We start from the raw sequence: 22,268 nt of genomic DNA, 5'->3' as shown, positions 1-22,268 counted from the left end.
AAAAAGTTATTTGAATGTATCAAAATAAGGGTTTTAAGAATTCAGGTCCTTATAAATGTTATAAATGAAAAAGTTTTATTAGACAAACATAATGTGCTTACCTTTTTGCATTACTAGAGGCACATACACTGATCTTTGTGGTGCAGTCACTGCGAATCGTTAAAATAGTCAAGAAACACACACACACACGCACACACACACACACACACACACACACACACACACACCAACAAGAACCAAAAAAAGCATGTGCTATGACAGTTCATCATTAAGACATTTAGATCTGCAACATAATAATCTAAACTGTGGAGTTCCTTTCTTCCCTTACAATATTCTTCAAACAGGAAGAATTATTTGAAAAAAAATAATATTTTGTGTATTTTAAAAGTATTTTTAATCAGTTGTCATTGCTGTGAGCTTGACCTTGTTTTAAACCTAACAGCCCATTAGCAGTCTTTGCTGGTATACGGGGACAATATATATATATCTTTGTTCCCATATACCAGCAAAGACTGCTAGTATATACAGTATATATATATATATATATATATATATATATATATATATATATATATATATATATATATATATATATATATATATATATATATATATATATATATACAGTACAGACCAAAAGTTTGGACACACCTTCTCATTCAAAGAGTTTTCTTTATTTTCATGACTATAAAAATTGGAGAGTCACACTGAAGGCATTAAGGGCTATTTGACCAAGAAGGAGAGTGATGGGGTGCTGCGCCAGATGACCTGGCCTCCACAGTCACCGGACCTGAACCCAATCGAGATGGTTTAGGGGTGAGCTGGACCGCAAAGTGAAGGCAAAAGGGCCAACAAGTGCCAAGCATCTCTCGGGGAACTCCTTCAAGACTGTTGGAAGACCATTTCAGGTGACTACCTCTTGAAGCTCATCAAGAGAATGCCAAGAGTGTGCAAAGCAGTAATCAAAGCAAAAGGTGGCTACTTTGAATAATCTAGAATATGACATTTTTCAGTTGTTTCACACTTTTTTGTTATGTATATAATTCCATATATAATTCCACATGTGTTAATTCATAGTTTTGATGCCTTCAGTGAATCTACAATTTTCATAGTCATGAAAATAAAGAAAACTCTTTGAATGAGAAGGTGTGTCCAAACTTTTGGTCTGTACTGTGTGTATATATATATATATATATATATATATATATATATATATATATATATATATATATATATATATATATATATATATATATATATATATATAGTATTCAGTTGTTCAAGTCTTCTAAAGATACAGACGTGAGTGAATAGTGTAAATAAGTATTAGTAACAGCTGACAAGTCAAAATTTACAGACTGACAACATAAAACAGCAAAGTTTGGACAATTAAATAAAAATAATTAAAATTTCAGCAAAACAAAAAACTGAAGTGAGATTATAAGATGAGATATCAAACATAAACCAAAAGCTCGGTATACACAATAAGATGAACATAGTTCTTGACAATTAGACAATGGAAGCAGGTGCAAAGAAATACATAATTGAATTAATAAATAAAATTGCAAGGATGGAGAAATAACATGGAGAAAAGATGGAGAAAAAAATCACATGGGTAAAAAAATCACAAAGAATATAGATTGTGCTAGTGCAGCAAGCCAAAATGTGCTCTGTGAGCTCCAGCAATGCAACACTTCACACCAGAGGGATAATCTCTGACACAGAAAGATGGACAGACGCACAGATGGATTTGGGGTCAAATCTGCAGGTAGCCAGACAATGGGTCTTGAGTTCCTAAATATTACTAAACTCCTTATAAAGTCTGCTAAAATATTGTGCTGAAAAGAACAGATGGAGTTGGACAGACAGAATGAATCATGTTGTTTTGAATTTTCCCTCTTAGGTAGCTCTGAAAGTCTGTAAAAAACAAAAACAAATGCTGAAGAAAGATGTCTTCTAACAAAGACGAAACTAAAAGTATGTATTAAATTTTTTGGCAACTATATATATTTATTCATATATGTTTGATCATACTAATTAATTTTATCTTCAAATCTACTGTGTGTTACTTTATTTTATGTATAACAAAAGAATATGGGCCACAACCTACACCAGCAAAGAGAGGATCAAACCAGATTGGAGGTATGACATAACAGAACATAATTAGTTTCAATTTAAAACTTAGGACATTGAGTTGGAGTTCAAGATAATACAAATCTTATGTTTGGTGTTAGTATGGGGTAAGTACCAGATTTATTTGATTGATTTGTGACATGAAACACATCACCATATTATATAATTAATTATATAAAAAAGGTTTAATCAATATCCAGTTGCCTAGCCCAGTTTCCAATCCCCAGGATAGTTTGCTGAGCAATAATAACAATGTTCCTGTGATGATTGAGAGCAAAAATTTAATCAGATCCTTTTGCTTTAATGTTTACTCTGCACATTGTTTCATTAATGCCAGCACTGATCACAGTGGTCTAGTTGAAAAACTTTTCAAAATATTCTTCTTTGCTGCTGCTTCAAAGAAATGGCCACAGGATGTACAAGGAGTAAGAGACGACCATGGCAAAGCACTCCCAAGGTCATGCAAATACAAAGCACCAAGCCAATCTTACAACAGCCACTAACAAAGTCTTTTCGTGAGCTCGGAAATGAGTAGCTCATGGAGGTTGTTACACAGGCCATAGAGAAGCTAGATCTAGCATGGGCAGCCGATGAGCAAAAAGGCACTCCAACCAGTAAGCTTGATGGAGCAATTTCTGCTCCCGGCGTCACAACCTCCGCGTCGGGGTCTATAGTTTTTTCCCTGACCGGCACACCACAGTGTCCAGGTCCTGGGCGAAGCCTTTTTCAGCCTGCCCCTTTAGCCCCAAGATGGCGTTGTACTCCAATGTCTTGTGGGTCAGGGATCACGGTTATGGAGCCATGCCATGGGTTGAAGAGATTCTAGCGGGCTATCTCTCAGGTGTTGCCTCCTCCCAGGCGAGGTGACAGATCTGAGGACTGTCATCTTCAATAAGAGGGATTTGACCTAAAGGTCCTGACAGGACATTCTGGGAGGTGGCCCGGTGCCTATCCCACTCCGGCCCCCTCAGGGAGCTGGTTTGTTAACCCTTCCACGAAATGTGCTTCAGGGCATGGCCAGCTCCAGCGAGCTCCCTTCCTCGGTTTTTGCCCGGCATCGTTGCAGACTAGGAGGACTCCTCAATATCGGGTTCTTCCCTTTGGCCTTGCCTTGTCACCCCGCAACTTCACGAAGTCTGTGAATGCGGCTCTGGCTCCCATGAGACTTCAGGGCATCTGCATCCTTAATTATATCGACGATTGGTTGATAATAGCTCGATCAGAGCAGGTAGCAGTTCGGCATCGAGATGTCGTTCTCGCTCACATGAAGGAGCTGGGGTTTCGGCTGAACTCCAGGAAGAGTGTGCTCTCTCCATTACAGAGAACCACTTATCTAGGTATCATTTGGGATTTGATGACTATACACGCTCAACTTTCCCCTGCCTGTATTGTGTCCATCCTTACGGCCGTCAGGAAGGTCAGAGAAGGGCAGTCACTTACTCTAAAGCAGTTTCATAGACTGCTCGGGCTTATGGCAGCAGCGTCCAATGTAATTCCACTTGGCCTTTTATTCATGAGACCCCTTTCAGTGGTACCTCGGGACCCAAGGGTTCTCACAGAAGGGAAATCCCCTCCGTATGATCAAGGTCATACACTGAGCCCTACGTGCCTTAGATGTTTGCAGATGTTTGCAGATCCCGGTTTCCTATATCAAGGCCCCGTTCTGGGAGTACCTGGTCATCGTGTGATGCATCCCTCACAGGGTGGGGAGCAGTCATGAGTGGCCACTCTGCCCAAAGTCTATGGGAAGGGCCCCATCTACTATGGCACATCAATTGTCTATAGATGCTGGCCGTGCTTCTGGCTCTGAAGTATTTCCTCCCAGACCCCAAATGCCACCATGTGTTGATCTGTTCGGAGAAGGCCTCAGTGGTCTCGTACATCAAACCACCAGGGGGGTTGCGTTCACGCCCCTATACAGGCTGGCACTGTCCCATATGGTTCTCCTTGTATCCCCAGCCCCTCTAGAGCTAGAGACCATGGCACAGGCATGGACGGGGCTGCACTTGTATACCTTTCCCCCATCATGCTGCTTCCAGGAGTTCTAGAGAGAGTTTGCTGGGACGAAGTTCATCTCCTCCTGGTGGCCCCATGGTGGCCGGTCAGACCATGGTTCAGGGACCATGGTTCACGGACCTTGAGCAGCCTTCATGGGAGATACCTTTGAGGAGGGATCTCCTTTCTCAAGCAGTATATGACCCCCAACCAGAGTTATGGAGGGTTGTGGCTCTGGCCCCTAAGGGGGTGCAGTTTCAAGGGTCAGGCCTCTCCACTGAGGTGGTAGAAACCATTTTCTTTTCCAGAGCTCCCTCCATGAAAACGTTGTTTGCCGCAAGATGGCATCTGTTCACTGTGTGGTGCGCTCACAACCAATTTCACCCCGTCCACCCTTAAAGTCTATGCGTCTGCTGTTTCGGCGTATTGAGCCCCCCTGACAGGGCAATTATTTGGCAGAGACCCAATGCTGATGCGTTTTTTCCGTGGCTCCGCTACGACCTAGAATGCCTGGGTGGGACCTGGCCGCTATGTTAGATGCTCTATCTAAAGCCCCTTTGAGCCCCTGGCTAAGGCTTTATAGATGCACTTCACAATCAAGACTGCATTCTGCTGGCTATATGCTCTCTGAGGAGAATAGGTGATTTACAGGCCCTCTCTGTGGGTCTTCTCTTTTCTGGAGTGTAGACATCTCCAGACATGGCCAGTGTCCTCCTGCACTATAGAGCGGGTTACACCACAAGGTGCCCCTGGTTGTCCCATGACCTATCAGGCTCCGGGCATTCTATTATCCTCCATTTCAGACCCCTCTCTCCTTCGAAATAGCTGTGCCATTAAACACTTGTCATGGACTGGTCAGTCTGCCGTTATTGGGTTCTTATTCTCAACTAATTGCCGTTGAGATGCAGCTTGAGTTCCTAAAAGGAAATGTCTCTAGGTTAGGTATGTAACTCTAGTTCCCTGAGGGAACGAGACGCTGCATCCCCTTGCCACAGTTCCGGTGTCATTATCACACATTATTTCAGAGTGTGGACAATGCAGTCACGTTTCCTAAGGGGACTAGGGTTAAATATGTAACCTAGAAAGAGTCTGCATGTAGATTGAATTTACCTAGGCCTAATGTATGCCACTTTGAATAATGACTCTTCACTAATAACTAATAAGAAAAAAAAACCAAGAAAGAATACAAAAGAATAAGGTGGAAATATTAGATCATTTCAGAAAACATTTGATCACAGATGTTTCCATCCACATAAATGGACACACCATTTACATTCATAATATTTCAAACAAAATATATCTTTATTTTCAGATGGACTTCTTTCATTTTTGAAAACACTGGGACTTGAAAAGTACTACCCAAACAAGCTGACTCTGAGGATTTTACTGGAAATTAACAGTGCTACGGTGTCCAATGAAGAGATTGACTCACAGCAAGCAATACCATGGGCCTTCCTAAGAAAGTTACTTATGGTTAATTCAAAATCAAGATCTGTACTATCTGCACTTTGTGAAAATTATACAACAAATGACTTGTTTAGTGAAGAGGACAATGATGGTAGTCTAAACCTTTTAGATCTTCACACTGCCCTCTTCTTTTGTGCAGATAGTTTTCTTCAGCAAGAAATAGCACTGAAAATGTCAATGTGCCAGTTTGCGACACCACTGTTGTTGCCTCAAGGAGCACATAATCAGTGCACTTTTATGTTATGGGCTCATAGATGTATCATGAAAGAATGGCGACCCCATTCAATGTCAGAGTCTAAGGAGTTTGTTGAGAACAGTGTTGTTCATGCAAAAATTCCCTTGATATCATTTGTGAGGTTAAATAACTGCAGCTTGTCCAAGTCACACATTTTGAACCAAGTGCTTAACAATTCAGAGCAGCAGCATGACTTCTTTTGTCATCGAGAAATGATTGGAGGATCTGCTTCGAGGCAAATTTCTAATGGCATGGTTGAAATATGCTGGAATCTTCCATCTGGAAACGAAAGCATTGATGTTTTTCCTGAGGCAGTGGCTATTGCTAATTTAAGAGGAGATGCTAGTACTTTTGAAACACAATTCAGATTCCTCGCAAAGGTATCAGCAGCTCTCTTTGTGTTCCTGGACAGTGCTGATGAAAATGAGCAACGGTTGTTGGCCTCTTTACAAGGAATAAAACCCGAAATATTTCTTGTGGTCAACTCACAGAGAAATATGAACCAGACTGTGAAGTCATCCATTGAGAAAGTAATTGATGCTCTGCAAGTGAAAAGAGATCACATCATTCTGAAAAGCCAAAAAGTGAATTTGGCTGCATTCGCAAAAATTATAAATTCTACCATTAAGACTGTTCTAAGTGGATGTCAAGAATCATTAAGCATTGATTCCATGAAGAAGACTGCTCAGGAGTTAGGTCTTGCCATTGATGAGATTCAAAGTAAAGCCTGTGTATCAGCAGAAGCAAGTGCAGAGAAAGTCATGAAAACTATTGGAGTTCATCCAGTAACAGACTATAAAAAGACACAGTTGCCATTACAAGGTGAAAATTGGAAAAGGCTGGCTAAAATAGAAAAGGAGCAATGCAGATTAAAGAATTCAGGAGAAATGAGCTTGGAGAAATATAAAGTTCAACTTCAACAAGAAAAAGATGAAATTTGGAACAAACAAAGTCAGTACAAAATGACATCAACAATGGAGATCTTTATAGATACTTTGTTGATGTCTGATGATACTGAGCGAGCCTTCTTTTTGAAGTAGATGGGACTAAAATTGGACATGCAATCACGCAAACACATATCTAACCTTCGACGCAAATACAAAGATTATGACCAAAAGAAAGACAAAGCAAGCATTGCCAAATTAGACCAGGAACTTCTTAATTGTTCACTTGGCATAGAGCACTACATGAGAGAAATGGGACAAATCTATGAGGCTGCATCATTTGGTTCAAATAAAATATCAGACAAAATCCTCAATCTCCCAAAACTGGCTGCCAAAATGCTTCTAGCTGGGTCCCCTCTTGAACTACTAGATGGGGATGCCTCAAATATCCCCGAGAAATGGGTGAGCGATGTTCTCATGGACCTTCACAGGATGGTTGGACAAAAGAGCCGTTTGCTGGTTCTGACTGTGTTAGGGGTTCAGAGTACTGGTAAATCAACATTGCTCAACACCATGTTTGGAGTTCAGTTTGCAGTGGGCAGTGGTCGATGCACACGTGGAGCATACATGATTTTCCTTCCAGTGGATAATGACTTGAAAGAGGAGTTACTTTGTGACTTTGTCCTTCTGATTGATACAGAGGGTTTGAAATCACCAGCACTGGCACAACTGCAAGACAGTTATGAGCATGACAATGAACTGGCTACATTTGTGATTGGTCTCAGTGATGTAACCATCATCAATATAGCTATGGAGAATTCCACAGAGATGAAAGATGTCTTGCAGATTGCAGTTCATGCTTTTTTAAGGATGAAGGAAGTTGGTAAAAAAACAGTCTGCCATTTTGTCCACCAAAATGTTGGTGGTGTTTCAGCATACAACAAAAACCTGACTGAACGGAAACAGCTCATGGACCAACTAAATGAGATGACAATGATTGCAGCTGAGATGGAAAAAAAGCCTAACATAAAAAAATTCAAAGATGTCTTGGATTATGATGTGGAAAAGAACAACTGGTATATACCAGGCCTATGGCACGGTACACCACCAATGGCACCAGTAAATACAGGCTACAGTGTGGCAGTTCTTGAATTTAAGAAAACCCTCTTGGGGGTCCTTAAAGCTAGAAAGGATGAAGAACTCTCACAGATCCCAGAGTTCCTGCAATGGATGAGTAGTTTGTGGAAGGCAGTGAAGTTTGAGAATTTCATTTTTAGTTTTAGGAACACACTTGTAGCCCAAGCCTATGACAACCTTTGCAAAGAGTTTTCAGACTGGGAGTGGTCTTTCAGAAGATGTATTCAGTCCCAGCTCACAACTGAAATAGTTCAAATATCTAACAGTGACACAAGTGGTAATGCTGAGGCTGTCGAGCTTCTTGAAAAGAAAGCATATAAAGAGGTTTCCTTGCAAACAAATGCAATTAATGCAAAACTGAAAGAGTACTACAAAAAGAAAGACCGTCATGTATACTTGGTGGAAAAATACAAAACTGATTTTGCTAATAGCATCAAAGGTCTGGAGAATGAAATGAAAGCTGAAGTGCAAAAAAGATTAGCTGCTGCTCTCGAGATGAGAGGTAACAAGAAGAAATTAGCAGACATCCACAGAAAGCAAACGGCAATGATTGAGTGCCAAGTCCTTCAACTACTGCAAAATTTCAAACATCGCAGAGATGAGGTGTCTGACGAAGAGCTCACTGCAGAGTTTGAGAAAATGTGGAAAAGGGAAATGGCAAACATCACTGGTCTGAAAGAAGTGGATGTTCCTGCAGATATTTTAAAGCAACTACGTGAAAGTTTTGGAAATCGCAAAGTCATGGAAGACTTGCAGAAAATTCAAGATTTGACAAAGTATGGGCAAGGAGAATTCCAGGTCAAAGAGCAACATATAACTTGAAATATAAATTCCATAGTTTCTTCACACAGCGTAGTGCAAAACAAGAGCTAGAGAACATTGCAAATGGGATCATTAAGTTTTGCAGTCAAACCATTAAGCAGCATGCACAAGAAAAATGTGATTACCAAAGCACGTTTACAAAAGATGTGCTTGTGGAAATTGATGAGCAGCTACAAAAAGAGCGTTCAAAAATCAATATGGCATTTGAACTCGACCTTAATTTGCACATTTGTGGCATTGCTTCTCGAAAATTCCGTGAGATGCAAAAGAAATTCCTCATTGAGCAGAATCCCATCAAACATTTGCAGAAATTCAAGAGTAAATATCTCTCTGATTTCATTGATTTGTACAGAGAGAAGGATCAGTGCCACAGGAAAGCACAAGACTTCACTCAGCTATGTCTTAAGCCAGCAGTGGCTGAATACATTGACAAGTCCCTCGGACCCGACATTGTTGATGCAGTTTTGCTGAACAACCCATCTGAGTACAGTTCTCGAGTTCTGTTTCAATACAAAATTCAAAAGGAGCTAATGGAAAAACCAAACTTTGATGATTTCAAGAAGTACATCTTACAATACAATGCTTATGTCAAAGATTGGATATACAATCATATCGTTAAATGCCTTTCCAAAGACATATCTCTGCCAAATTTAAAAATGAAGAAGTTGGACATCATAATGAAAGAGATCATGAAAGCAATGGAAACCTCTAAGCTTGATGACAATGGCTCTCCTTTGCCTGATAATGCAGGTGGTACAAAAAGGTTGATCCAGAACTTTTGCAAATGCATGAGCGGTTTTATTTCAATATCCATGAATACAGTGGAAGGGGTCTTTTTTCAAAATAAAAGCTGTTGTTGTACCTTCACCAAAAGTCTCTATGAAAGTATAAATGACATGAAACAACAGTTAATAGATGAGATTTTCAGATTAACTGATGTCAAAGAGACTCTGAGCAATACCTCTGTGAATCCCACAAATGAGCTTTTCAAGAGGGTGTTTGGTTGTGGAATGCAGTGTCCATTTTGCAAGACACCCTGTGAAGCAGGAGGAAAGAAACATCAACATCACCATGCAGCTGTGCATAGGCCAAGAGGACTTGTCTTCTGCAGAGCTTTGGAGAGTAACATACTTTCTGAAGAGATTTGTACATCTAGTGTTGGTGGCAATGGGGTGTTTCAAAGTCATGAAACAGATTTCCAACCACATCCTTTCAAAGAATACAAGAAATACTACCCTGACTGGCATATTGCACCTGACATGTCTATAGAGGCCTCAGATTACTGGAAGTACGTGCTGGTTACATTCAATAAGCAGTTTGCTGAAATGTATGAAGCATTGCCAGCTGTGTATCCAGATGCATGGAATAAAATCACCAAAAAGCAGGCTTTAATTAGTTTGAAGCACATGTTTAATATTAAATAATGAATGAATGGAACAATATCAATCATAGATATTGTCATTTGTGAAGAGGACTTTATCACTCACAGTTTCATCACTAATGGTTTCGCTTATGAAAATCAGAAATTGCAATACTAGTTATGTCTGAAATTTGAAACATCTTTTTAAAAATAAACATTATATCTCTATGCTTGCAGTGATTAAAAATAGCGTTTAGGGTTTTAGCAAGACTTTTTTTTCGATGATTGAATTATGTTTGTATCTGTGATGTTAATTCAAATGTGTTAATTATTGTCAGGATTTCTGCCCTTTTTGTTTCATCCACCAGATGTCGCCATTGTGTCCCTGTCGTTAACAATTGTTTCCACCTGTGTTCAAATCGGCCCCCAGTCTAATTAATTCAAGTTTAATTCAAGAAAAATGCTTTGTTTGGAGATTTTTGTTTGAGCTTTTGAAAATGTTTTTTTCTTCTTCTTTTGAGTTGTGGATTTACTTTTGCTCTGTCTTTTTCTAGACCAGATTATATTGGAATATATATTATATAGTCCTTGTTTTGGGAAGTATTTTGTATTTATTTGTTTTAATGTTTTTAAATTATCCATTTCTGTGTTGGACTTAAAATCTTTTTTGGAATTTTCAACACCTTTGAATATGTCTCTGCACTTGGATTCATACACCCTTTGTGGCAAACTACCAGAAATCCTGCCTCACTCGGCCAACCCCAGTTCAAGCCAAGATCCTCAGTTATGTCATGTTAGTAGTTTTATTCTTAGTTACAATTATTCCAACTTTATGAATGTTACAATGTTTATGTGAATGTTAAGTACTTTAAATAGATGTATTATTCAAAACACACTGTATGAATATGTTCATGATTTAAGTGCATAAATGACACCATATCTGTCAGTTAAGGTTACTGTGTGAATGCAATGTGATTTACAAATTGAATCATACAGAGCAAGGCATGTCTCTCATTTATACTAAGGAGCAGTTAAGAGGGTTAATGGAAATGCTTCATCTTCCAGCAGTGTCTGCTGAGTGCTGAGACCTCATGACTTTTCTCAAGTCAAGTGTTGAGCAAAGTCACTGCACTACCATTACAGTTACCTTTTTATGTTGCATTTTACAATTATAACATAAAAACAAACTATTTTGTTTACATTTTTAGTGTTTGCCTTAATCCAGAGCAATTTACAATGATCTCATTCATAGAACTGAGGCTTTACTCTTTAACACCAAATGTATTATATTTGATACATTGGTTTCTGAGACCTCTGCAGCAACAATACTTTCCTCAAAAACCTGTTGATTAGACTTGTCTTCTGCCCCCTATTGGAGTTATCTATGCTCTCCAGTCAATAGCAGGCTTTAGGCAGGTTTTTCCAATACGGTATGTCTGCCTTCATAAATTGACATGCTATTTTTTTTGCAGGGAGATCTTTGCAGATTTTGAAAGAAATTTGGTAAAAATAAAGTTCATGATGTTACCGATTTTAAATATGAATGTATTTTTTTTAAGCAAATAGTAAATATTTATATTTTTTAAAGAACGTTATAGTAAAATTGTGTTAAATATGTATCAAATATGATACAGAAGGTATATGAGGTAATTTCGCTTAGTCGTCAATATATTGCATTTCATGATGCAATCTGCATTATTCCTGTCACATTGTCAAATACAAAATACAATACTAATAAATTGTTTTATTATTTAATAAACTTATTAAAAATTCAATGGTCATCTTAGAATCGGTGCATATAAACATAAATAATAGCAAAAATGATTCACTACAATGCATGTGGCTGAACAGATATCAGTGATACAAGGTGACTCGAGTTTGACATGCTGATGGCAGTGTGATGCAGGTATGTTGGCAGGAAATAAAAATCTCGGACTTTTAATATGCCCGAAATTTAGCAGGACAAACGCATCACTGGCACTGAACTACCTGCCATTGAACACCTTCACCACAGCAGATGTCTGTGCAGAGCTCAGAACATCATCAAGGACTCCTCACATCCCAGTCACAAACTGTTAAACCTCCTTCCATAGGAGATAATACAGCAGCATACGCACCAGCAGGTTCAGGGACAGCTTTTTTTTCCCATTCACCATCACCCTACAATGTTTCTTTCTTTCTTTCTTTCGGCTTCTCCCGTTAGGGGTCGCCACAGCGGATCCTCCGCACGTTTGATTTACGCTGGATGCCCTTCCTAACGCAACCCTCCCCAATTTATCCGGGCTTGGGACCGACACTGAGAGTGGCTGGGGATGGTTCCCTGACCGGGGATCGAACCCGGGTCGCAGCGGTGAGAGCGCTGCGACCCTGCGACACACTGAGAGCGCTGCATCTTAACCACTAGACCACCAGGGGACCCCATCACCCTACAATGTTATATTACTGTATATGTATATCTATACACATTGGTGTATAGATTTAAGGGGTGTAACGATACACAAAAGTCACAGTCATTTCAGTACAGTTCAGGGACAGAAATGGCAAACAAATTTGCTTGTAATTTTTTTTATTAACACAGTTTATTATTAACATTTGTAAACATGTCATGCAGCGATGAACGGGGTCGAAAGCCGGAGTATAAGTCTCTATCTTTAATGCAGGAGTGATACACAGATTTACACTCACGACAGTCCATAGAATCAGAGAATGCAATATCCGTGGTACGCCCTGGAGTCCACCGGGAAGAACCAGGCAGGCAGGTGTAACGTGTGTAAAATAGTTATATTAATGCATAAATGGGGACAGCGCCATCTGTCGGTTGCGTGATGGCATTCAGCATGTGAAATAGGGACCGCCCACAGCAGAGATAATGAGACTATGCTGTGGGTAAGTCGCACGTTTTCAGCATCTGGAGAATTAAATGTTATATTGATTAAAAACACATAACTAACTGCTTTATTCTGCAATTCATTATTTGTGGAACTGTTGATATGTGTTTGGCGTCGAATGTGGTGTTTTATATTGAGTTATTTTAGTTTGTGTTACAAGGCCTAATCATAATCGATTGTGCATTGTCTTTGTTTTATGTAGAAGTTTTCTTTTAATTCTCCATGCGGGTTCCCTTATTTCCTGTTCTTCATTGTGCAGGTATGTTGTAAGATGTGTTGTATTAATGTGTTTATTTGTATTAAGTAATTGTTTAAATTGAACTGTGTTTGCCGCTAGGTGGGGCTGTTTACCCTCCAATCCAATCCAATTTAATTTAATTGTTAAGTTTTTCACTGATTTGTGATCAATTAATTGAAAATGCAACATTTTATACACTATACGATCACAACGCAAAAATATTTAATTTATTTAAAAAAAAGAAAAAATAAAGAAAAGAAAATTGTTTTAAATAAAAAGAGATAATGAGACCATGCTGTGGAAGTTTTCTTTTAATTCTCCATGCGGGTTCCCTTATTTCCTGTTCTCCATTGTGCAGCTCAGCAGAAAGGACTGCCCGGGCAAGCAAGCAAGGAAAGAAAGGAAAGAAGGAAGCAAGGAAGGAATAAATATAATTATATAATTGCACATTTCTCACTTCTAAAGCCTTTACATTTATTTGCTGTACATATATTTACCTATATTACATGCTGTACATATACTTATATATTTATCTGCACAATTTGCACAACTGGTACTGTTTGCAGTTCTTTTAGATGCTAAACTGCATTTATCTGCTCTTTACTTGTACTTTACAATGAAAATAAATTTTTATTCTGAGACACAAGAAATTTCACAGTAAGCAAGATTTTTTTTTTTTTTTACATATTTACTCTTGAATTTTATTTCGCAGATTTCATTGATTTGTACAGAGAGTGCCACAGGAAAGAAAATTTGCCAGGCATAAGCAAGAAAATAAATATACATATATATATATATATATATATATATATATATATATAAGTAAATTGTATCAAAGATTTAATTAAGATATTTATTAAAAACTATTTAAATGTGAAGAATGTTCTACACTTTGATGCCCTTCTGATGAACCTTTCCAACAAATTGGCAGTAACCTGTGCTCTTATAAAAATATATTTAAAAAGATTTGGAGCCCCCTTGTGGTCAATATTATATTAGTTGATCTCAAAGAAAAGAATATAAAGTCTGATATACAGTCTGAAGAATAAGAACATCTTAATAATTCAGTGGCGGGCTGGCATTTGGTACCTGGATCTTCAGTGGGGACTTACCTGACTTAATCCACCTCTTAATACCACCAGTATCACGTCGCAATTATAGAACTATCAATACTACACAAAAATGCAATATAACTGCGTGGCATTACAGAGAGAGATGCATTTGCATATGGAGGGTGAATACCATTTAACTAAAGCAAGAAACCCAGTTAAGACTCCAAACCTCTACACTACAACCCAACTGTGCCACCTACATCATCTGGAGCAGTTCAGAATCAATATTTGTTGTTACCTGTTAGCCTTCGCCACAGATTTTGGGACTTACAGCTGAAAACGCCCTACCTAACTTTAATTGTTAACAGTTCCTGATAAAAGTGGGCTACATACACAATTTAAATATCTTTAAAAAATAAGACACTTTGAGGTTTACTGTCCATTATTCAAAGTTGATATTGCTCGAAAATAAGTTATAGAAATTTATAGATTATGAAGTACCGTGAAAATAAATTTACTGAAAATTTTTTGTTTCTTCATATATAAATACATTAAATCAGTCTTGAAGCAATCCAAAAAGTAAAGGGTCATGAGTTTATATTTTAAATAAAGATATCATGAAAAATGAGATTCCTAAAAACATTTATCTGAGACTATGTCTGGTTTGCCCCATCCAGCCGAATTTTAGGACTCACAGCTGAAATGCCCTACCTAAAGTTAAATGTTAACAACTCCTGACAAAAATGTGCTACATAATTTGCTGTGCTACATGATTTAAATATCATTAAAAAGAAGACACTTTGGGCTTTACTGTCAATAATCAAAGTTGATATTGCTCAAAAAGATATTAAGTTATAGATGATGAAGTGCCATGGATAAACATTTCCTGCATTGAACATTATTTTTATTTAATATATAAATACCATAATTTCCGGACTATAAAGCGCACCCATATATAGGCCGCACCCACTGAATTTTACAAATATTTTTATTTTTAACATAAATAAGCAGCAGGTGTCTACACTATTGTACTTTACACAGGATTTAACAAAAGACACGTTACACACGGTGTAACGGGTAAAATATGTTGTGCTTCCTTCAGGAGCATTGCGGTATTTTGGGAATAGCATGCCACTGCATTTTTCCGCTATTACTGCGTGTGTGTAAGACTGAGGATTATGTCCTTATTATTTTCTGATGCTGATTTCTAAGTTTCTTTGACTAACCCTTAACGCTGTTGCCAAGAAAAATAAAAAAGCAGGAGTTTTGGAAACCTGTCTGTGCTTATATGATTTCTGTTGCTGGAGTTAGGCTCTCCCTTAACCATGACTCAATGCGTTACAACGGCTTGTATCTAAATAGTAGCTGACCAAGTAAGTCATTGTTCACTGTCTTCCTCCTTCCTTACATAACTATTTCTCCAAGGAGTTTTTCGTTTGTCATCGTTGTGCGTTAAAAAAAAACAACGTTTTTTTCTCCCGATGCCGTGCAGCTCAGAACATAGGTGAGGTGCGTTTTTTCGTTTCCGTTCGGAAATTTCATTGGTCTTATGTCGCTCAGTTTTTTGGCTTGAAGTTTGTAAAACCCATGAAAAATTCATAAATTAGCCGCTTCATTGTTTAAGTCGCGGGGTTCAAAACGTGGGAAAAAAGTAGCGGCTTATAGTCCGGAAAATACGGTAAATGAAATCAGTCCTGGAGCAATCCAGAAAAGTACTGGGTTGAAAGCCACATGTCTCATGAGTTTTTATATTTCACATTTTATAATATATTTTTATGACAAATGAGATTCCTACAAACATTTATCTGAGACTATGTCTGATCATTTTCTCCTGCCCCGTTTGAGAGCCACCTGCTATACTGAGGTGGCCATTCATACTTTATTCATACAGTCTGCATAGAAATGAATGGCTGACCATTGAAGGCTTTTGTTATACATGTTTGGCTATTGATATTGAGTTGGCATTAAAATTGATGGCCAGGCAAGCTATTTTTTACAGTCATGGCCATTCATATTGATATCCAGCCATTCCAATCCCAACAACACACACACACACACACACACACACACACACACACACACACACACACACACACACACACACACACACACACACACACACACACACACACACACACTTTTCACATGCCCTGGGCAGATTAGATTGCAACACAGCACATATAGGGTGAAATCTGATTAGACAAAAACTCTTACATACATGTGTTGGAAGCAATAAAGCCAAGAACACATGGAACAAATATTAGAATTTCAGTTGTAAATGTAGGTCAGTGCTCCTAATAGTGTTTAGGTCAGCAGAGAGGGTTTTGCTGGCCCTGACGGCCCACCACTGTAATAATGACACAATGTACAAATGTATACATTTTAAGATAGATTTATTAGATTAGATTTGTTTAGTCCACTGGCTCAAGTGTTATATTTTGTATCTATGTTGACCAGTAAGAATTATTCTGATAAAAAAAGATTTTTTTTTTAAATACCAGGTTTTATAACGGCAGGGATAGGAGCAGTGTAGGAGAGTGGTGGTTCGGGTTGGTACTTTAAATGTTGGTACTATGACGGGTAAAGGGAGAGAAGTAGCTGACATGATGGAGAGGAGAAAGGTAGATATGTTGTGTGTTCAGGAGACCAAGTGGAAAGGGAGTAAGGCCAGGAACATTGGAGGTGGGTTTAAACTGTTTTATCATGGTGTGGATGGAAAGAGAAATGGTGTAGGGGTGATTCTGAAGGAAGAGTACAGTAAGAGTGTAGTGGAGGTGAAGAGAGTTTCTGATAGGGTGATGATCGTGAAGGTGGAAGTTGAAGGAATGATGATAAATGTCATCAGTGCCTATGCTCCACAAGTGGGCTGTGAGATGGAGGAGAAGGAGGGATTCTGGAGTAAGTTCGATGGAAGTGGTAGATGGTGTACCTAGGAAAGAACGATTGGTGATTGGGGCAGACTTTAATGGGCATGTAGGTGAAGGGAACAGAGGTGATGAGGAGGTGATGGGTAGGTATGGTTTTAAGGAGAGGAATTTGGAAGGGCAAATGGTGGTAGATTTTGCTAAAAGGATGGAAATGGCAGTGGTGAACACTTATTTTAAGAAGAAGGAGGATCATAGGGTGACGTATAAGAGTGGAGGAAGGTGCACACAGGTGGACTATGTGCTATGCAGGAGATGCAACCTGAAGGAGATTGGAGACTGTAAGGTGTTGGCAGGGGGCAGTGTAGCTAGACAGCATCGGATGGTGGTCTGTAGGATGGTTTTGGAGGCGAAGAAGAAGAGGAGGAGAGTGAGGACTGAAAGAAGAATAAGATGGTGGAAACTGAAGGAGGAAGAGTGTAGTGTGAGGTTCAGGGAAGAGGTCAGACAGAGGCTCGGTGGTGTTGAAGAGGTGTTGGATGATTGGGCAACTACTGCAGGAGTGATGAGGGAGGCAGCTAGAAAAGTACTTGGTGTGACATCTGGAAATAAAAAGCAAGACAAGGAGACATGGTGGTGGAATTAGGAAGTGCAGGAAAGTGTACCGAGAAAGAGATTGGCAAAACAGAAGTGGGATAGACAGAGTGATGAGCAAAGTAGGCGGGAATACAAGGAGATGCGGCAGCAGGTAAAGAGGGATGTGGCGAAAGCCAAGGAAAAGGCATATGAGGAGCTGTATGAGAGGTTGGACACTAAGGAAGGAGAAAAGGATTTATAACGATTGGCCAGGCAGAGGGACCGAGCTGGGAAGGATGTACTGCAAGTTAGAGCAGTAAAGGATGGAGAGGGAAATGTCTTGACTAGTGAGGAGAGTGTGTTGAGAAGGTGGAGGGAGTATTTTGAGCAGCTGATGAATGAGGAAAATCAGAGAGAGAGAAGGTTGGACGATGTGGAGTCGGTGAAGCAGGATGTAGATAGGATTAGTAGGGAGGAAGTGAGAGCAGCGATTAAGAGGATGAAGAGTGGAAAGTCGGTTGGACCAGATGACATACCGGTAGAAGCGTGGAGATGTTTAGGAGAGATTGTCGTGGAGTTTTTGACCAGGTTGTTTAACAGGGTTTTGGAAGGTGAGAAGATGCCAGGGGAATGGAGAAGGAGTGTGCTGGTACTGATCTTTAAGCATAAAGGAGATGTGCAGTCTTGCAGTAACTACAGGGGAATTAAGTTGATCAGTCACACCATGAAGTTATGGGAAGAGTAGTGGAAGCCAGGCTGAGAGAAGAGGTGACAATCTGTGAGCAACAGTATGGTTTCATGCCAAGGAAGAGCACCACAGATGCCTTATTTGCTTTGAGGATGTTGATAGAGAAGTATAGAGAAGGACAGAAGGAATTGCATTGTGTATTTGTGGATTTAGAAAAAGCGTACGACAGAGTGCCAAGAGAGGAGTTGTGGTATTGTATGAGGAAGTCAGGTGTGTCAGAGAAGTATGTGAGGGTGATGCAGGACATGTATGAGGACAGTGTGACGGCAGTGAAGTGTGCAGTAGGTACGACAGACTGGTTCAGGGTGAAGGTTGGACTGCATCAAGGATCCGCCCTGAGCCCTTTCCTGTTTGCAGTGGTGATGGACAGGTTGACGGACGAGGTCAGACAGGAGTCTCCCTGGACTATGATGTTTGCGGATGATATTGTCATTTGTGGTGAGAGTAGGGAGCAGGTTGAGAAGAGCCTGGAGAGGTGGAGATGTGCGTTGGAGAGAAGGTAAATGAGAGTCAGTAGGAGTAAGACAGAGTACATGTGTGTGAATGAGAGGGAGGGCAGTGGAGTGGTGCGGTTGCAGGGAGAAGAGCTGGAAAAGGTGGAGGAGTTCAGGTACCTGGGGTCAACAGTGCAAAGTAATGGAGAGTGTGTTAGAGAAGTAAAGAAAAGAGTGCAGGCAGGGTGGAGTGGGTGGAGAAGAATGACAGGAGTGATTTGTGATAGTAGGGTATCTGCAAGAATGAAAGGGAAAGTTTATAGGACTGTGGTGAGACCTGCGATGTTGTATGGATTAGAGACAGTGGCATTGAGTAAAAGACTGGAGATGGAGCTGGAGGTGGCAGAGCTGAAGATGTTAAGGTTTTCGTTGGGAGTGACGAGGATGGACAAGATTAGAAATTAGTTTATTAGAGGGACAGTGCATGTAGGATGTTTTGTTGACAAGTTGAGGGAGGCGAGATTGAGATGGTTTGGACATGTGCAAAGGAGGGACATGAATTATATTGGTAGAAGAATGCTGAGGATGGAGCCACCAGGTAGGAGGAAAAGAGGAAGGCCAAGGAGGAGGTTCATGGATGTGGTGAGGGAAGACATGCAGGTAGTTGGTGTGAAAGAGGCAGATGTAGAGGACAGGGTGGTATGGAGACGGATGATCCGCTGTGGCGACCTCTAATGGGAGCAGCCGAAAGAAGAAGAAGAAGAAGAAGAAGATTTCCTGCAATAGCAAGTTAATCTGGTTTCAGTTTTGCATTGATGATTAAAACCAGCTGCAGCAGAAATAGCACAGACATTGCCATGAACACTCATCCTAGCTTGGAATACATTTGGTAAGCGATTATGGTTGCTCACAATTTGTTTTAATCGATTTAAATCTATTTTGTTAGCAAGAAAAAATTTACAGGATGCTGGAGACATTGGTAATTTGCCATATATTTTTAAATATATTTTCCTTAGTTCACACTGCTTGCTGGTCTGATAATAAAATTGTGTATTGGATATATGGGGGCTTGTGGGGCTCACAGAAGGTGATCCTCTAATTTCTATATGGCCATTAGGTTGTAAATAATAAAAATCCTGAATTTTAATTGTTGATGGAATTCTTTGAACATGTCTACTGAAGCCAAATGGCAGATAGATTAGCCTATAGAATAATATTTAAACAGTTTACATCATAGTAGACCGTCATTTTGCAAAGTGTATTACAGAATACCAGACAGTATTTGACAGTGTTAATAGCAGACAAGTCTGAGAGAACCAATCAGTGATGGAACTGTGGAATTCAGGTTGCACAATTATAAACCCTATTTCTATTCGAGGCCAGTGATGTTGTGGTATGGACCATAGTTCAAAAAGGTCAGTGGTTTGTTATAAGAGACAGAACATATTAAACTCTAAAGTGCATAAGGATGCCCTAAAGTTATTCTTACAAGGTAGGTGGAACAGTGAAACAGAAATTTAGCAAGAGGGCATTTATGAAGCAAGGAGTACAACATTTACAAGTCCTGCTTATCTCTAAGAATTTAGGATAGCCCTTAGCTCTTTTATATGCACTGACAATCATTGCTTTAAATGCTCATAAATAGGCTGTAGCATATATAGTACATTGTATACACATTTTTATCAGTCTATAAATGATTTAAAACATATTTTGACACAGATGACAGATTAAAGTATGGCATACACACTAGCAATTTAATATTTATGAATATTTCTTTTGGATTAATTATTGTAATTAAATATTTTGCTTCAATTAATAATTCTATGCAACTGCAAGCCAACTATCTGAAACTAATCAGACATGTTTCCCTTAGTATAAACTGTGACTCAGAATAAGCAGAGATGGAGTCAAGGCATCTTAAAGGTGACTAAATACTGATATACATTAAACATATTGAAAATAAATGTGCAAAGGCCTATTCTTGTAGAGAAGTAAACGAATGGACTAAGAGGCACCTAAAGAAAAAGAAATATAAATAGCGGAAAACAGTTAGTTATTTGCTATCCTTGAACTTGGATATTTAATTTGTGTTCACTATACACTGAAGACTCTGCATTTAAGAGTAATGCGTGTGTGCGCGTTTGTGCACGTGTGCGTTCAAAAACAATTACACCATAGCATTACCTGGAAACTGGTCATTTGTTTCCTAAAAATGTTTCCATCACAGATAATCTGCAGTTTACCAAGTAAAGTACTGAATCTGTTTCAGGTTATTAAGTATTGGCTGCCCAGAACAATCAAAACAAGTTGATATATCAGCAAAAACACTGTATTAGTTTACGAAATATTAATTTCAAAAAGATGTTAAATACCCATATTACTACATTTTAAATTTGAATTAGAAACATATTTATACCATATTTCTATCAATAGTAAACTGTATGTTTCTCTAGCATGTTTATTAAATATGTTTTCCTATGTTGTTAATTAATAACAATATGAATGTCTTTACTTTCAGATGATTTCCTTAGATTTCTGAAAACTGGGCCTTAAAGACTATTACCCAAACAAGCTGACTCTGAGGTCTTTGCTGGAGATCAACAGTGCCAGTGTATCTGATGAAGTGGTGCAAACACTGCAAGCAATACCATGGACTTTCTTGCGCAAATTACTGACTGTTCATTCAAATTCAAGATGTTTAAAATGTTTACCTGGGGAAAGTATTGAACCAGATGATTTATTTGATGAGCAGGTCTGTGATGCTACTCCAAATCTTCTAGATCTCCACACTGCCCTCTTTGTTTGTGCTGATAGTTTCCTTCAGCAAGAAATGTCAATGTGCCAGTTTGTTCCATTGGTGTTACCTCAAGGAGTACATGATAAATGCACTCTTATGTTATGGGCCCTTAGAGATATCCTGAAAGAATAGTGTCCACATTCAATGTCAGATTCTAAAGGGTTTGTTGAAGACAGTGTTGTTTATGCAAAAATTCCAGTGATCTTATTTGTGAGGCTTAGCAACTGCAGTTTGTCCAAGTCACAGGTTTTAAACCAAATGCTCAACAATTCACAGCAGCATCATGATTTTTTTTCTCATCGAGAAATGATCGGAGGATCTGCTCCCAGGGTAATTGCTAATGGAATGGTTGAAATATGCTGGAGTCTGCCATGTGAAAAGAATAGCATTGATGTCTTTTTGAGCCAGTGGCTATTGCTAATTTAAGAGGAGATGTTTGCACTTTTGAAACCCAATTCAGTTTCCTTACTCAGGTGTCAACAGCTGTTTTTGTGTTCTTAGACAGTGTTGATGATAATGAACAAAGGCTGTTTGCCTCTTTACAAGAAATTAAGTCCAAAATCTTTCTTGTCATCAACTCTCAAACAAATATGATATACTTGAAATATGAAATACAAAGTCATTAATTAAAGCAGCAG

General features: G+C 39.0%; 3 protein-coding genes across 3 annotated transcripts; all 3 read left to right on the top strand.

Annotated features, from left to right (window-relative positions):
- Positions 1-1,914: 1,914 nt before the first annotated feature.
- Positions 1,915-6,870, top strand: LOC310727854 (up-regulator of cell proliferation-like; the record flags this gene model as incomplete). The annotated part of the gene is made up of 3 exons (XM_083544759.1): positions 1,915-1,977; positions 2,092-2,142; positions 5,441-6,870. Exons 1-3 carry the CDS (start codon positions 1,950-1,952, stop codon positions 6,868-6,870), a joined length of 1,509 nt encoding a protein of 502 aa, XP_083400885.1. The 5' UTR covers positions 1,915-1,949.
- LOC310727832 (interferon-induced very large GTPase 1-like) lies at positions 6,871-10,478 on the top strand (the record flags this gene model as incomplete). The annotated part of the gene is made up of 1 exon (XM_083544702.1): positions 6,871-10,478. The coding sequence occupies one exon, from the start codon at positions 6,871-6,873 to the stop codon at positions 8,671-8,673; it is 1,803 nt and encodes a 600-aa protein (XP_083400828.1). The 3' UTR covers positions 8,674-10,478.
- An 11,185-nt stretch (positions 10,479-21,663) lies between these two features.
- Positions 21,664-22,256, top strand: LOC310727930 (up-regulator of cell proliferation-like; the record flags this gene model as incomplete). Its single annotated transcript, XM_083544944.1, is given in 3 exon segments — positions 21,664-21,759; positions 21,763-22,027; positions 22,030-22,256. Coding segments are annotated over 3 exon segments (588 nt in total).
- Positions 22,257-22,268: the final 12 nt, after the last annotated feature.

Source organism: Silurus aristotelis (assembly GCF_946808225.1).
Source record: "Silurus aristotelis genome assembly, chromosome: 6".
Taxonomy (NCBI): Eukaryota; Metazoa; Chordata; class Actinopteri; order Siluriformes; family Siluridae; genus Silurus; species Silurus aristotelis.
The sequence above is the reverse complement of the archived record's forward strand: the minus strand, read 5'-3'. Positions and strand labels throughout refer to the sequence as shown.